The following is a 15,916-nucleotide window of genomic DNA, read 5'->3' as shown; positions in this document are numbered from 1 at the left end:
AAGAGTTTGGGGTATAGTTGACTGAAAGCACAGCTGTCAGCGATTTTGGGGGGGGGGGGGGGAAAGAAGTACGATATGTTCAGACAATTTGACTACCTGCTCTATAAATAAATGGCTAAAGGCACTGAATACAACAAAGAATATGGGCGCTGATAACATCACAGCTGTAATATTGAGGACTTCTGCTCCAGAACGAGTCACACACTCAGGTGTTTCAGTACCATTACAACACTGTCATTTACCTGACAATATGGAAAATGGCCCAGAAATATCCTGTTCACAAAAACAGGACAAATCCAACCTGGCCAATTATCACCCCAACAGTCCACTCCTAAAGGTGAGCAAAGTGATGCAAGGTGTCATCGACCATGTTATCAAGCAGCACTTAATCAGCAGTAACCCGCTCACTGATGCTAAGTTTGGGTTTGGCCAAAGCCACTTGGCTCCAGACCTCAATGCAATCTTAGTCCAAACATGGACAAAAGAGCTAAATTCCACAGATGAGGTGAGAGTGACTTCCCTTGAGGTAAATGCAGCATTTTATTGAATATTCCATCAAGGTGCTATCACAAAATTTAAGTCAATGAGAATTGGGGAAAAGCTCTCCATTGGTTAGAGTTATGCAAAACCCAATGGAGATCAGCCATAGGACATTGCTGCAGTATTCCTCAGGACAGTGTCCTGGACTCAACCATCTTCAGCTGCTTTAACAATGCTCAACACAAGGTCAGAAGTGGGAATGTTCGCTGATGATTGTGCAATGTTCAGTAGCATTCACAATGTCTCAGATACTGACGCTATCTGTGCTGTAGCCATCTGGGATGGCCACTTTCAGAATACAAAATGGACACTCAGAGAATATAGGGAAATGTGGATAATTCTAAGCAACAAGCAGGCACACAGCCTGAATGTATATTTGGGAAGCAGTCAGCAGACGGAATCAAAACTCTGGGTCGATTAACATATTGATGGCCCATCTCCGAGGAACAAAGGACTAATACTCACACCATCCTGGTTTGGAACTAAATCCCTGATCCTACATTGTTGCTGGGTTAAAATCTTGAAACACCCCCACAGCACTGCGGATGTATCTACACCAATAGGACTGCAGCGATTAAAGAAGATGGCCCACTGCCTTTTTCTCGAGGGTTATTAAGAGTGGGCAATAAATGCTGGCTCACATCCCAAAAATGAATTTTTTTTTAAACTTCACATGTATTCTGACAAAACCTAGCTCTACTTTATCATCACCTCTCCCGATCTCTTCACTGTCTGTAATCTGTCATGGACTAATGGGCTTTACACTTTTTAGGAGTAAGTTTAAATTTAGAGTTTCTTCTTTTTGTTTAGCTCAGGTATCCTTTTGGGTAGCTTCAAAAAGTTTAAGCAAGTGCCACAAAACTTACACCAATTAAATCAGAAACATGTGGCTGACACCCAAGGAGTTGAACGGTGGGGCCAATGGTCTTGAAGGGTCAGATATTTTTGCCCTTCATGACTCGAGCACACAGATGGCAGGATCAAAGAAGAGGGCACTGCGCATTGTGGCAACAAGGCTGCAAGATTGTGAAGGCAATTTCACACATTTGTGTCATAGAGGAACGTGAGCATGAGGCCAGAGAGAGGGGACAGGGCCAGTAGTTAGAGGCAACAGAGCACTCACAAGGGAGGGTGATGAGGAGGAGGGCAACCAGGTTTTACCCTTGAGGTGAGGGTGTATCCACTGCAGAGGTCGTATCTCATTATGACTGAGAATCAATGCAGAAGACGGCTCAGGTGGATCTGGGAATTTGTTGCTGAAATTTGTGCCATGCTCCAGTAGCATCTCAGACTGCAGTCACTTGATCTTCATGTTCTGCCAATGGCTCTCAAGATCACTGTGGCTCTGAATTCTTATGCTGATTACTTTTTCCTGTGCTCAGAAGACCTCTGCCGCATATCACAGTCAGCCGCACAAGGCAGTCACTGAAGCCCTCTGTGTTTGGGTAGGAAAGTACATTAACTTTCCGATGGATGTGGTGTCACAGACGCAGAGGACCATGGAGTTCGCAGAGTTAGCAGGCTTCCCTCAGGTGTAGAGTGCTACTGACTCCAGCCTTGGTGCCGTAATGCCACCAACTCATCAACCTGACAGTTTTGTGAACAGGAAAACCTTCCACTCCCTTAATGTGCAAGTGTGACCACCCCAAGGCTTTCCTGCACGTCTGTGCATAGTACCCTGGAAGCTGCCATGATTCTTTCATCCTGAGAAATTCCCAACTGCCTCAGCTTTTTAAAACACCAACACAAGTCTGCGGTTGGCATCTGGGACAGGGTGTACTCTTTAAGGAGGCTACAAATGGAACTTAAAAGGAACTGTAACAACAACATGTGCTCTCCCTCAGGCTGTTGACATTCTCAAAATTGGCCTCTCTGCAAGGGTCTCCCGAATAGTAGTGGTGTGCGCGTGCCACACTATCGTGCAGTGGTGGGGCCTACAAATAGAGGGGGAAAAAGCTGGGCCCACAGTTGCATCATCTGAGAAGGAGGAGGATGAGGAACAGGTGGAGGAGGAGGAGATTCAGGCTCATAGATTTGACTCTGAGGAGGAAGGAAGAGGGTGGCAATGGCAGACCAGCTTGAGGCAGTCTCAGGTAGCCATTGCTGATTGCTTGCAGGAGAAGGTATCGCCAGAGGTCTGCTAATCCAGAGTAGATTCACTAGGCCCCTGAAAGCTCACAAATAATATCAGCCAGTCTCTGGTGAACAACCTCCACATGAGAAACCTTTCACGTGGGAGTCACATATCCTCCGGGAAATGCTCATCCCCATCAACAGCACATAACAAAATCCAGCATCATAAATTTGGCTGAAAATATGATAACCCTTGGCCTCAATGTCATGCACAAACACACAATGAGAATCCCTTCACAGTCTAGACTCTTCACATATCTGTTAGTGGCTGCAAATGAGCCGGCAAAGGCCTATTCGAGACATGCTCACGTTACTGAGAGTGTAGGTGGAAGCATGACTTTACGCCCAATACCTACAGGTATAATTGCTTGTGCAAACAATACTGTAGCAAATGAACATTGTGCTGGGTGAGGCCACAACGGCGTTAGAACAACTCCTTTAATAACCTTACATATTATCCTTCGTTCAGTTTCAGGACTGTGTGACATCTGCAACATGCGGTGCTACCAGAAACCTTGGCTCCCTTCGAAAACATAGCATGTACCGACTGTTAGACAAAGGCTTCCATTGTTGTAAGGAGACCACACTAATACGTCTGCGTGCAGAGCATCTACCTAGGTGACTGTGTAACTCACATGAGGATGACTGCTTTTGACAGAGCACTCGTGCTTGAAGAGCACCCGATGAACTCCATCTGAACATTAAACCTCCCTTAGAGTCAACCATTGGATCATAAATGCTGCAAAGAGCATCTCAATCTGCAATCTTTAGTGCACTTCTACCTTATCTGAAGGTCTGGAGAATGAAACCGAATATTTTCTCTTTGGTTTCAGATTCCAGCATCCGCAGTAATTTGCTTTTATCACACACACCCCTGTCTGCATCAACGGGGCCGAGGTGGAGATGGTTGACAACTTCAAATTCCTAGGTGTGCACATCACCAAAAATCTGTCGATGCTGCAACTAAGAAAGCACAACAGCGCCTATACTTTCTCAGGAAGCTAAGGAAATTTGGCATGCCCACATTGACTCTTACCAACTTTTATAGATGCACCATAGAAAGTATTCTATCTGGTTGCATCACAGCCTGGTATGGCAATTGCTCGGCCCAAGAGCGTAAGAAACGGCAGAGAGTTGTGAACACAGCCCAGTCCATCACGCAAACCCGCCTCCCATCCATTGACTCTGTCTACACCTCCCGCGCCTTGGGAAAATGAGCAACATAATCAAAGACCCCTCCCACCTGGCTTATTCCTTCTTCCAACTTCTTCCATCAGGCAGGAGATACAAAAGTCTAAGAACACGCACTAACAGATTCAAAAACAGCTTCTTCCTCGATGTTACCAGATTCCTGACTGACCTGGAATGGACTGATCTGATAACTTCACACATCTTCTCTACTGAGTAGTACTGCACTCCTGTATGCTTCACCTGATGCCTGTGTCTATGTATTTACATTGTGTATTTATGTATGCCTTATGTTTTTTTCCATGTATGGAATGATCTGTCTGGTATGTACGCAGTACAATACTTTTCACCGTACCTTGGTAAAGGTGACAATAAAACAAATCCAAATTCCCAAGCACAATTAGAGATGGGCAATAAACGCTGGCCTAGCCAGCGACGCCTATATCCCACAAATTAATTTTTAAAAAATGTTTCTGATAACCCGTCGCCATGTGTCGCCAACTCTAGACTTGCACTACATCTGGGCAGCATGGTGGTTAGCACAATTGTTTCACAGCTCCAGGGTCCCAGGTTCGATTCCGGCTTGGGTCACTGTCTGTGCGGAGTCTGCACGTTCTCCCCGTGTGTGCGTGGGTTTCCTCTGGGTGCTCCGGTTTCCTCCCACAGTCCAAAGATGTGCCGGTTAGGTGGATTGGCCATGATAAATTGCCCTTAGTGTTGGGTGGGGTTACTAGGTTATGGGGATAGGGTGGAGGTGTAGGCTTGGTAGGGTGCTCTTTCAGAGAGCCGGTGCAGACTCGATAGGCCGAATGGCCTCCTCCTGCACTGTAAATTCTATGAAAAATCCCTCTGATGTGCTAGGACTTGTGTTGGCAGAGTGTGGGCTAGTCAGATATGAAGCTGCCTCCTTGGCCATCTCTTCCTCCTCCTGATGGGGGGAGTGAGCGAGTGGCATTGAGACCGGTGTGTGAACCAAAAGAAGTTAATGCGATCTGACTCTTTACATAGTGGGAGCACACTCTGATGCAAGTCGTTGTCTTTTAACGCTAATCTTGCTGCTCTTATCATGCAACCCCACTCAGGATTGCCAATATGGATCTTCTGGCAGCAGCAGTATCAGTCAGAACTCCCAGGCTATAGGGATTCTTCTGGGGGAGTTACTGTAACTTTTATTGCCCTGGTTAAATAACCCTTCACGCAAAAGAACAGCCTCACGTCTGCGGAATTCCTATTTATTTACAACTTCACCATAATGACCAACAGCAGTTCTGAGATAAGAACAGAGTTCCTCACATGGGAGTTTAAAAGGGTTTTAAAACAACTGACACTGTCTTCAGCTGATGGCTTGTCTAGATGCCCTTAACATTTTCTTTGTCTCCCCTCACCCAGTTCTCAGCCTAGGTTTTACTCTTACTTGGTTTCCAGCCTCACTAGAATGCCCTCCAGCTTTACAGAGAAGAAAACGGAGTCTCCAACCAGAAGTTTAAGAGAAGTGTACCCTTTCAGGAAGAGAGAAACTCAAAGAGCCTCCTTCAGCTCTGAGTTCAACACAAAACTAACTGGAAACACAGTCTCACAGAGTGAGGAACATTGCAGAATGATCCGCACAAATCAGCATCAATATCAGCTAAGCCCCGGCAATCTGAAACAGTCTATTGGCCGACAGCCCGGTCTATCAAGATGTATCATTACTGATGTCAGACCAAACAGCACATTCTGCTGGGGTTTCCTGCTTTAAAATTAACGTGAAGTCCATCTTAAAGACATAGGTCCCTTTAATTGTCCAGGCCAAAAATTGAAATAGATTAACAGAAATTAAAAGGAAAAAACAAGGGACAGACGGGGATTAACACGAAAATCCTTACACTACCCTTCTGACTTGCTCCCTGAGTCTCACTGCTGTGCCATTATATTATGCAGCTGTGGGGGTTCTGGTCAAAGGGTAATTATGCAGGTGCACCCTGAGAGATGGGTGGAAAAAGGTAGATGGAAGGGAAAGCATTGTGGCAAATGTGTATCAGTCATCTCCTGAGGCATTATAGTAACCTGAGTCAATGCAGATTATTGTGAGCAGCTGATGGTGCCACGGTGCTACCATCTCCATGGCTGTTTCTTATCACGCTTTTCCAACCTTAAATTGGTTGAGTGATTTATTTCATTAAAAAGTGAATGGGCAGCAGTAATGATTATATTTTCCTACAGAAAGCCCATGATGGGCCATCTGTTTGGGTGTTAGCAATGTGATGAATATCACGTTCGCCACAGAATTCGGTTTGAAATAAGGCAACAGAAATTAATACAACCAGTATTTTAATTCAAAGTGGAATAAAACCACTTCAGCTAAAGGTCGTCCAGAAGTCACCATTTGCTGGGAGAAACTCCTAGCTGACTTCAAGGATCATTAATACATCCCAAACAAATACAGGATAAGGAAAACCTTGCATTGACACACCATAAATTCTGTCAATCACTCCCCTGCACCTATAATTATTCAGACCATGAGGATAGGAAATTCTTCAGATAAATAATACACAAATCCTTCCTTAACTATATAACTGTTGACACTTAGAATAACACCCTCAAAGAAGTGTTTGACAATCTATGTATCTAAGAAACATGGCAACACTGAAAAGAGACAGATCTCTATACGAGTTCCTCTGCCAATATATTTCAAGACACCTGATATTCACGCAGACACTAAGATCATTAAAACATATATTGATGATAATACATCAAATTAGCCATTTGGCTATAGGCAATTAACCAACAATAAGAGATAAGATAACAGAAGCAGTCCTTGAACGATTAGAAGATTTTATGTATACAAAGAGGGGCATTTTGGCAGAGAGGTACCTTCTCACTCCCCTGGAGGAGTGTGGGTCAAAGCTCTGTTCTTCAAGCTTGCCTCGTCAAACAAAGACCATCATGGTTTTGTAAGTATGTTTCTGTTAAACTTCTTAGAAATGTATTAGAAATTGATAGGAGATACTTTAGGATTTTCCATGTTTCAGATATCTCATTCTCTTAAAAGAAGTTAGTGTGTTAGCAGATAACAAAGGACTGTTAACAGGTTTTATATTGTTAGCAGATAACAAAGGACTATTAACGGATTTTTATATTATTAACAGATAACTAAAGACTGTTAATCAATTTATATTTTTAACTCTGCAATTCTGTATGTATCAATTGAGAGTATTTTACAATAAAAATACTTTGATTAAAAACTATACTTTGTAGACTTACTCTCAAAGTTTAAAATCCTAGACACTCATTTAGGAAGTCTTAAATGACTAGGATTCACGACGACAGAGGTAACGATTTAGTTATGAGTGACCTATCGAACTTTTCCCATAAAAAGTAACTGAGATCTTGTTTAACTGTCTGAGACTTGGAAAAGCATTCTCCCTTCGTGAGATCTAATTTGAGTCTTAGCAGAGAAACAGATTTCCCTCTTTTGGTGGGTTAACCTAGAGCATAGGTTATTAATAAAGCAGCATCAGGTCCGGAATAACCTAAATCCTTCACAGCAACCAGTTGGACAACTATTACAGTTTGAATCACCTGAATGCTCAATGACATCTCCAAATGAGCAAGGTACATCCATCAATTTCCTACCTCACAGCAGGGCCTCCTTAGCAGCCAGCCTGTGAAACCTGAAAGAGCTGTTCCACCGATATTTGGCCAGTTTTTGCCTCTGCAATGCTCCCGGTGTCGATGGCCCCAACTGGTTCAGCAAAGCCTCCTTCTTGATTCTGTTCTGGGCTCCCCAAAAAAGGCAGGATGGGCTGTTCCCCAGATTTAGCAGCAGGAAGCCCTCTCCTTTGACCACAGTGGCCTGGACAGAGATGGCAGTTGGCGCTCATGGGGCCCACAGAAGAACTGGCCAGTAGTGCAGAATAAGGATAAATGATCTACTGTGCCTGCCAGGGTAAGTTGCATAGCCTACTCACTGCAAAGTGATACTCAAAAGGTCATCCAAATAGCCTATCCTTGCCGCTATCTTCCTATCAGGCATTGTAAGTGTGCAAATGCACAGCGATATTAGACAGCAATTTGCATTGCATGACTCAGCAGCAAATGGGAAATGTGCACTGAATGTGTGCCAGCTACTACATGCTCTTTTAGTTGCAGGACATTCTACTTGTTAATCACTTACTTGGAGGGCTCAGGAGCTGGCATAGGCATGCATGCTCGTAAACTGCTCATGTACCCACTGGGATGACACTTCATCCTTCTATCTTGCCGCAGAACAAGCACAACAGGAAGGAGCGGGCCAAGACCGAAGGTGCAAACACAGAGGTCCTTTAAAGTCTTGTGGCACCTGGAAGTGGTTCGGAATGTGTGCATCATGAGAGCCACTGGAATCAAGCACAAACATGAAAGATTTGTCTTCACCTACATGTTCAAATAGTGGAAGCCTTTCCTATTGATGAACATGGTTGGTTGTTGCCAGGGAGCTTTCAAAGTCATGTGCGCAGTCAATAGGCCCTTGCATTTGCGCGAACCCTGCGATTGCTACAGGTGGAATTGGACAAATTGGTGTGCTTGCCTGAACAGGGCATCTGTCATCTTCAAGATGCACTTTTGCGGAGCCCTGGAAAGAGCCCACAACAAAGACGTTTAAGGCGGCCGTGACCTTTAATATCATGGCATGGGATAGTCTCACAAGTCCTTGTAGCCAGAGGACGTTCTTTAGGAGAAGCTGGCAGATGTGAGCAACAACCTTCCAGGACATGCTGCCAGCATTGACTGTCACTCACCTGTAGAAAGGTCTGCCACCTGTGGTTGGGTCAGTGCTTGCCGTTGCACTGGCCCCTGGCTGCGGGACCCTGCCCTTCTTGAGGCGCCACTGCCTCTTGCTGGTACTTCCTGGTGCGCCAACCTGCACCAGTCCCTGGACAAAAGCCAGTAGAAAGTCAGGATTGCCTGGAGCCTGCTTCACCTAGGCCTCAGTGGCCCTGTGAACGAATTGCAGAAATCAGTCTAGTCGGCATATCCTTTGCTGATTTGTCTCCGTCTCAGAGCCACCAAGCCAATATTCAGCCCTGTGTCTGGCTTCTGTCTAAACATGGCACAGCCACCCCACTGCTTCCAGGTGAAGGACATCCTGGAGGAACAGAGATGAATGTTCCTTACATTCATACATGACTGTACATGGAGACATTGCTGTTCAACTAGGCTGATGACAGTCATGTGTGAGAACCCTCCTTTGGAGACTATTCAGCTTATTGCCATTATCTTTGACTTTATAGAGAGACTATTGCCTTGACAGCATTGAAAGACTTGCCATATGAGCCCTTGTGCCCTTGTGAGCATTGACCATTCACATTAGAGGCATCCATCTCCTTCCCTCCCTCATGCCTGTCTTTGACGGCAATCACACAGAATTGGCGGCAGTTGCAGGCCATGTTGGGATTTTGATGTTATGAGTCCCATGAGTCGGGGAGCAAACATGCTGCTGTATCGGCGTCACCATGGAGATGAGAATACAACTGAGCATAGTTCTCATCCAGTTGCCTCATGATCATCAGGGTGTTCCTTTAGTCAGCCAATTGTGCTTACCTTGAATTCCACTCACCTGAAAATACCTTCCTCCCACTTTGAGAATTCACACGTGCAGGGCAACTGTTGAGGGAGAGCCGTGAAAAAATAGTGCATGTGACTTTCCAGACAGTTCCACCACCTTCAACCTGTCATCCACCAACCTTCCCCAGCCACCCGTGATCCACCTAATGTAACCAAACTCCCCTTGTAACCTTGCACCTACAACCATGACCATCCCCATGCCACACTGACCCCTCCCATTATCAGAGTCATTTGTTTTGACCCCAGCCGATGAGACCTTCAGCTCACCGATTATCACTCGGGATATGCCACCCTCATGCATTCCATTACCGCCTCTCACTGTGACTGTTCCCTCCACGCTAGTACCCTCAGTTCAACCCAAGGGGGTCACTCTAGACCACTGTCCATGCCGTAAGCCCCCTTCCCCACCCAACCCAGGACCCCGAGACCCAACAAACAAAGCTCTTCCGTCCATCCCACATCCCTGCCCACGGGCAGCCAAGCTGAGATTGTCAGATCTGGTGAGATTGTGCAGTATTTTCTGTTTCTGTTTCAGATTCCAGCATCCGCAGTAATTTGCTTTTATTTTCATCTCAAAGATATAAAGAACAGTACAGCACAGGAACAGGCCCTTCGACCCTCTAAGCCTGCAATGATCATGGTGCCTGTCAACTAAAACCTTTTGCACTTCCGGGGTCCGTTTCCCTCTATTCCCATCCTATTGCTGTATTTGTCAAAATGCCTCTTAAATATTGCTATTGTATCTGCTTAGATTACCTCCCCAGGCAGCATGTTCCAGGCATTCACCACCCTCTGTGTATAAAAAAAAAAACTTGACTCGCACATTTGTAATCTTTGTTTGAGTTTAGCTTCAGATCAAATCTAAACTGGTACTTTTGGATGTTGTAGTGCTTTTACAGGAGATCTTGTGGCCACATGGATTGCATCCCTGTCTCTGAGTCTGAAGTTCTGGGTTCAAACCCCACTCCAGGAGTTCTTGACCATGGAAGGAGTGCTCATGACATGGGCTAACAGGTTGATAATTAATTTGTTAATCCCTCTACGCCACGCGGTAAGAGCAAGAGATTCCTGGTCAGCCATTAATGACAACATACCTTGCAGAACTACTGTAACAAGCATAAAGAGGGCTGCAGCCTGCACTGGATAAAGAAAGAAAAATGCTGTTCCAAGATGGGAATAGGAAGTTTGGAATGTTTCAACGAGGTGCCATCTCGCATTGCAAATTTTATAGTGCTTCGTTCCAAATAAGTCTGTCCAAATTCCTGCATCTTCTGAAGGGTATCTACAGGTCAAAAGTAAAGACGAGCCATGCAGAATCTCTTATCTCCCTCATTAATTCAGCTTCTGTATAAATTTAGGAATTGTCAACACCCGATGGAGAAAATTGCCAATAATAAATACTGTTTGTTTATAAAAATGTAGTTTCTTTATTGGTAATTTTTCTTCAACTTTCTTTTGTACACAGAAAATGATGAATATAAGCCTCCAATTTGGAAATCTTACTGTAAGTACCAATTTATTGTAATTAAAATTCCAATTGGAAGATTTAATGTGGACATGGATGTTTACAAAAGCAAGTTCCCTTGAACAACCTCTTCAGTTTTCTGACATCCTTTCCTATTTCTCGGAGCCAAATAGCTAAATTTTCAGGTTGTAAGGTAGCTCATAAGACGATTATTCTTTTGATATCTATGCAGCTATGTTTTGGGCAGAATATAGTTCTGGTTGCCATCCTATGCTTTTGTGCTAAAGTGAAGAGAAGCAAGTAAATTTAAGTTTCTGACTGAAGTGCTGTATAAAATAAAAATTTATCAATTTCCTGGTGAACAAAGTGTCTTACAGTACTTTCAATAATTGTGTATAGATTATCTGAAGACTTCTGAAATCTTAAAGTCTTGGTAGCTCAATAGCTGTAGTGGTACAACACTCGATTTCCAACCAGAAGGTCACGAGTTCAAGTCACAGAGCTGCCTCTCACTGGAACTCACTTGCCTCAGTTGGGTGAGTTCTATGATTTATCAGCTGGGTCTTAAGCAAGTGCCACAAATGAACCAAGTGTACAAATATTTGGGGAAGGAATGTGACAATGTTACTACCCCAGCTTGAATTATACCCGTTGCATACTTTCCTAATCATGGAAGAACACTGACCATGATATTGAGCTTAAGTCCATCTTTTATATCTTTGTTTGAAGAGGGGTGCGTGATAATAAACTGAGTTCATGTCGTAGGTAAAGTATCTGTGTTGAGGGAGAAGAATTAAGTGCTACATATAATTAGGTACTAATTCCAAGGTGGTGGACTGGTCCCAGACATTTGCTCTTGTGTAATGCAAGTTTGATCTGATCTGCACTTTGAGGTGAATTAAAGTAAAGAATCACAGAATTGTTACACCACAGAAGGAGACCATTCTGTCTCTCTGGCTCTTTGAGCAATTCACCTCGTGCCACACAATGCCGACACCCTGCAGCCTTGCACATTCTTCTTTTTCTGATAGGAATCCAATTCCCGCTTGAGTGCCTTGATTGTGCCCGCCTCCACCATACACTCATGCTGTGCATTTCCAGACCCTAACCAGTTGCTGAAAAGGTTTTTCCTCATGTAGCTATTGCTTCATTTTCCAGTTACCTTAAACCTGTGCCCTCTTGTTCTCAATCCTTCCACCAATGGGAACAGCTTTTCCCGATTTATTCTGTTCAAATTGCTCACAATTTTGAATACCTCCATCACATCTCTTCTCAACCTTAATAATAATAATCTTTATTAGTATCACAAGTAGGCTTACAATAGCACTGCAATTGAGTTACTGTGAAAATCCCCTGGTCGGGTACACAGAGGGAGAATTCAGAATGTCCAATTCACCTAACAAGCACGCCTTTCGGGAGGAAATTGGAGCACCCGGAGAAAATCCACGCAGACAGGGGGAGATTCCGCACAGACGGTGACCAAGCAGTGAATCGAACCTAGGCCCAGGTGCTTTGAAGCAACGGTGCTAACCACTCTGCTACCATGCCGCCTATACAAAGGCAAATATTGTGGATCCTGATCACCCTGATCATAACTATGTTGCTGTGTGGGGGAGCCAAGATATTTGATACTGCTACAGAGAATCAATGATAAAGGGAGATGCAATTGCAAGAGTCATTCTATCAATAGCTCCAATCATCTCCTTTGCATATCTTCAGAACAGAAACTTGTTTTGGTGAGATAAGGAAAGGAAAGGAATTCCACTAAATATGGATGGCACGATAGCACAGTGGTTTGCACTGTTGCTTCACAGCACCAGGAACCCTGGCTCAATCCCCGACTAGGGTCACTGTCTGTGCGGAGTCTTGATATTCTCCCCATGTCTGTGTGGGTTTCCTCCGGGTGCTCTGGTTTCTTCCCACAAGTCCCGAAAGACGTGCTTGTTAGGTGAATTGGACATTCTGAATTCTCCCTCGGAGTACCCAAACAAAATATGGCGACTGGGGGATTTTCACAGTAACTTCACTGCAGTGTTGTGACACTAATCAAGGTTATTACTATTAATAACATGAGACTTCAGATTCAAATACTTTCTGAAATACAGAAATCACAAATAAGGTTAAGCTCAATCAACTCCTTTTGAGCATACCAAAGCATTTTGCACATAACTTATAAATGCAGATTGACTTGGGGTTCAAATTTGAGAGTGTATTTACGAATGCCAGCAGTGTCCACATGATTTCTTATTAATGCAAAAGTTGAAAAAATAGATATTTTCCTCCATTGTGTAAAAGTATTGATTTTAAGTTTATTTTTTTCTATTATTATTCCTTTTGTAAAAACTGTATAATGCTAACAAAATCCCACATGCCATGCCTAAATTTGGTTCCAGGAAATGTACTTTACAGGCCATAGTCTCCTTCTCTAAAGACACTTTGCTGCAGATGACAGTCGGTAGCTGTTACCTAGTTTTATGAAGTGAAGAACAGTATGTTTGTTTTCCAAATGCATACATGATTGTGGTCTACTATTGGCTGAATCATGAGCTAACAAAATATTGCAAGTTGCGAAGTGTCCTCTTAGATATTTCAAAAGTATTGGTGAGAAATGTTCGAAGGCTATGAAGCATAACTGGTGCTCAATGCGTGGAATTGTTTTGTGAACAATTTTGTGTCTCAACTAATCACAATGTCAGTCAGTGGAACCCTCTAACATAAAGTGTTCCTGTTTTCCACTTAACACTACCTTTTGGATAACAGCGGAGACCTAGCATCTGAATTTTCCATTTGGTTTAAATGGGTTCAGTTAGCATTTCACATGCATTAAAACAAGTACAGCAACATCCAGTTGAGAAAGCTAAGGCATGTGTGAGATTGTGAGAGTTCAATGCCGAGAAAATGACTAAAACAAATCCACTTCCTAATGACTTCAAAGGACTGTAGGCTGGGATTTAAGTGCACTTCAGTTTGTGGATCAATCTTAAAATACAAATATCACTACTGAAATGAGGTGCTAGATTTTTACAAATAGAGGCAAGGTAAATGAGCCCTGTTGAATTCCACTGCAATCTATTTAAACATTATTTTGCTTTTCAAATTTGTTGATCTGTAAGGTTTATGTGGTTAAGTTAATATTTTATTTTATCCTCCCTTTTCTAAACTATTAACCATTTGTAATTCTGTACACCAATTGTGTTTTAATTAAAATTTAACTTTGGTTCTTCACTTCCCAGTGTATCAATTACAACAGGAAGCTCCTAATCCAAGGAGGATTACATGCACATGTGAGGTTGGTTTGATATTGACCCTGTATCTTTGTAATTTTTGTTTGGATTTACAATCATTCTATCTTGTTCATTTGTTTATTCTTCAAGTACCTCAAAGACAACAACAACCTTAATAAACAGTAGGTTATCAGATTGTTGTTCAGTTTGAATCAAATTCTGATTGGATTAAATACTCCAACATTAAATATGATTAGCCCAGCTCTCAAATCAGATTCTTGTGAATGCAGATCTATTGCTCAAATAAGCACATAATTCATCAATGCTATCATAATGGCAGAAATCTCAGAGGGTACATGGTTAATGGGGTGGGAATATTGACAGCAGATACTGTTCTATACAGGGAAAGGTGAAGCAGTATATTTTAAGAGAATGAATGGTAAAATAAAGTATACTTTCAATGGCAATATGCTCAACAATGAACAAAAAGATGTGCAGGAGTTCATCGACATAAGTCTTTAAAAGTGACATTGCAGGTAATAAAGGGCATAAAAGGCAAATAGGATTCTGGGTTTTATATACGAGAGCATTGAACATAAAAAAAAGTGATGTTTAACTTACACAATATATTAATTAGGCCACCATTGGAACATTATTTCTTGTGTTAGATAACCCCTTTTAGGAAGATATCAGAGTTGTTAAAAGGTGTTAAATATTTTGGCTCTGCTCCAGGTATTTTTTCAACTTGTGCACCACCACAGGTCCTGTGTCACTTATGATCAGGGGTTTACTTTTCATGGTTTTATGTCTAGTTAAATGATAGTGGGATTGAGGAGTTATAATAGTGAAACATTTTGTTAAATGAACTGAACACTAATTTTTACCCAGCTCCCCATTCACAATTCCAGTTGTCTGAAAGAGGGACTGATAAAACCAGGAAGAAAATTCTAAAATCAATTGGCTTTTTTTACAGTTGTCAATTGAATAGAGTGATCTTTAGAGTTAAATTTTCTGCAATTTAGCTTAATTTTGTATTACTCATTGTGACAAGGGAAATAATAAATGTGCCCCACTGTCCCTGTTGGCAAGTTAGCTATTATATTTTGGTCAGAATTTCCTGTTCTCCTAACTGGCTAATCTCAATGAGGACTTTACTGTCTTTGTGTCTCACTGAGCAGATCTTTGTGAACTGACTGTAAATTGTGTGCTTCTGTCTTTTTTTTTCTTCCCTTAACTGTATAGAAAGTCTTGGACTTGATTTCTGACACTTTCCCTGCTGTGTGTGCATTTTAGAACTCCAAGTTAAATCAGCTACTCTCTCTTTCCCCCTCCTCCCTAGAAGGATCTATTTTCAATATTTGCTTGCTGTATGTGGGTAATAATGACAAAGTGACATTTTCATTCACCATTTCTTGTTGCCCTGAGAAAGTGTTGCTAAACCTTTTCCTTAATCCACTTCAGGTTTCTATTAATACAGCTCCCAAAAAGGTGTTGGATTTTTGTCCCAGCAACAATGAATACTGTATGTCAAAGTGAGGATGGTACATGGGGGTTGGGGGGTTTGACCATTGGAGGTGCCTTGGAGGTGATCCCATGATCTTGCTGTCCTTGGCAGTGGAGGTTGTAGGGTTGGGAGGTGCTATTGACATAAGGCTAATGAACTGCTGCAGTGAAATCTTTGGGTGGCATATTCTGCAGCTACAAAATATTATAATGGAGGGGTCGATATTATGCCCAGTGGAGGGACGCTGATCATTCTGTGCTAAATGGTGTCAAACAA

At 42.8% G+C, this 15,916-nt stretch overlaps 1 protein-coding gene across 10 annotated transcripts in view; it reads left to right on the top strand.

Annotated features, from left to right (window-relative positions):
* Positions 1–15,916, top strand: part of chn1 (chimerin 1) — a 393,699-nt gene that overhangs the window by 63,749 nt on the left and 314,034 nt on the right. For 4 of the 10 annotated variants that reach the window (XM_072476464.1, XM_072476432.1, XM_072476442.1 and 1 more), the window contains exons 3-4: positions 10,913–10,951; positions 14,146–14,201. In XM_072476464.1, coding sequence (XP_072332565.1) covers positions 10,913–10,951; positions 14,146–14,201 — 95 coding nt within the window. Of the gene's footprint in view, positions 1–10,445; positions 10,462–10,912; positions 10,952–11,311; positions 11,449–14,145; positions 14,202–15,916 lie in introns of those variants that run through there. The other 6 variants (XM_072476488.1, XM_072476470.1, XM_072476476.1 and 3 more) reach the window with 3 other exon arrangements.

Source organism: Scyliorhinus torazame, chromosome 2 (assembly GCF_047496885.1).
Source record: "Scyliorhinus torazame isolate Kashiwa2021f chromosome 2, sScyTor2.1, whole genome shotgun sequence".
Lineage (NCBI taxonomy): Eukaryota > Metazoa > Chordata > Chondrichthyes > Carcharhiniformes > Scyliorhinidae > Scyliorhinus > Scyliorhinus torazame.
The sequence above is the reverse complement of the archived record's forward strand: the minus strand, read 5'-3'. Positions and strand labels throughout refer to the sequence as shown.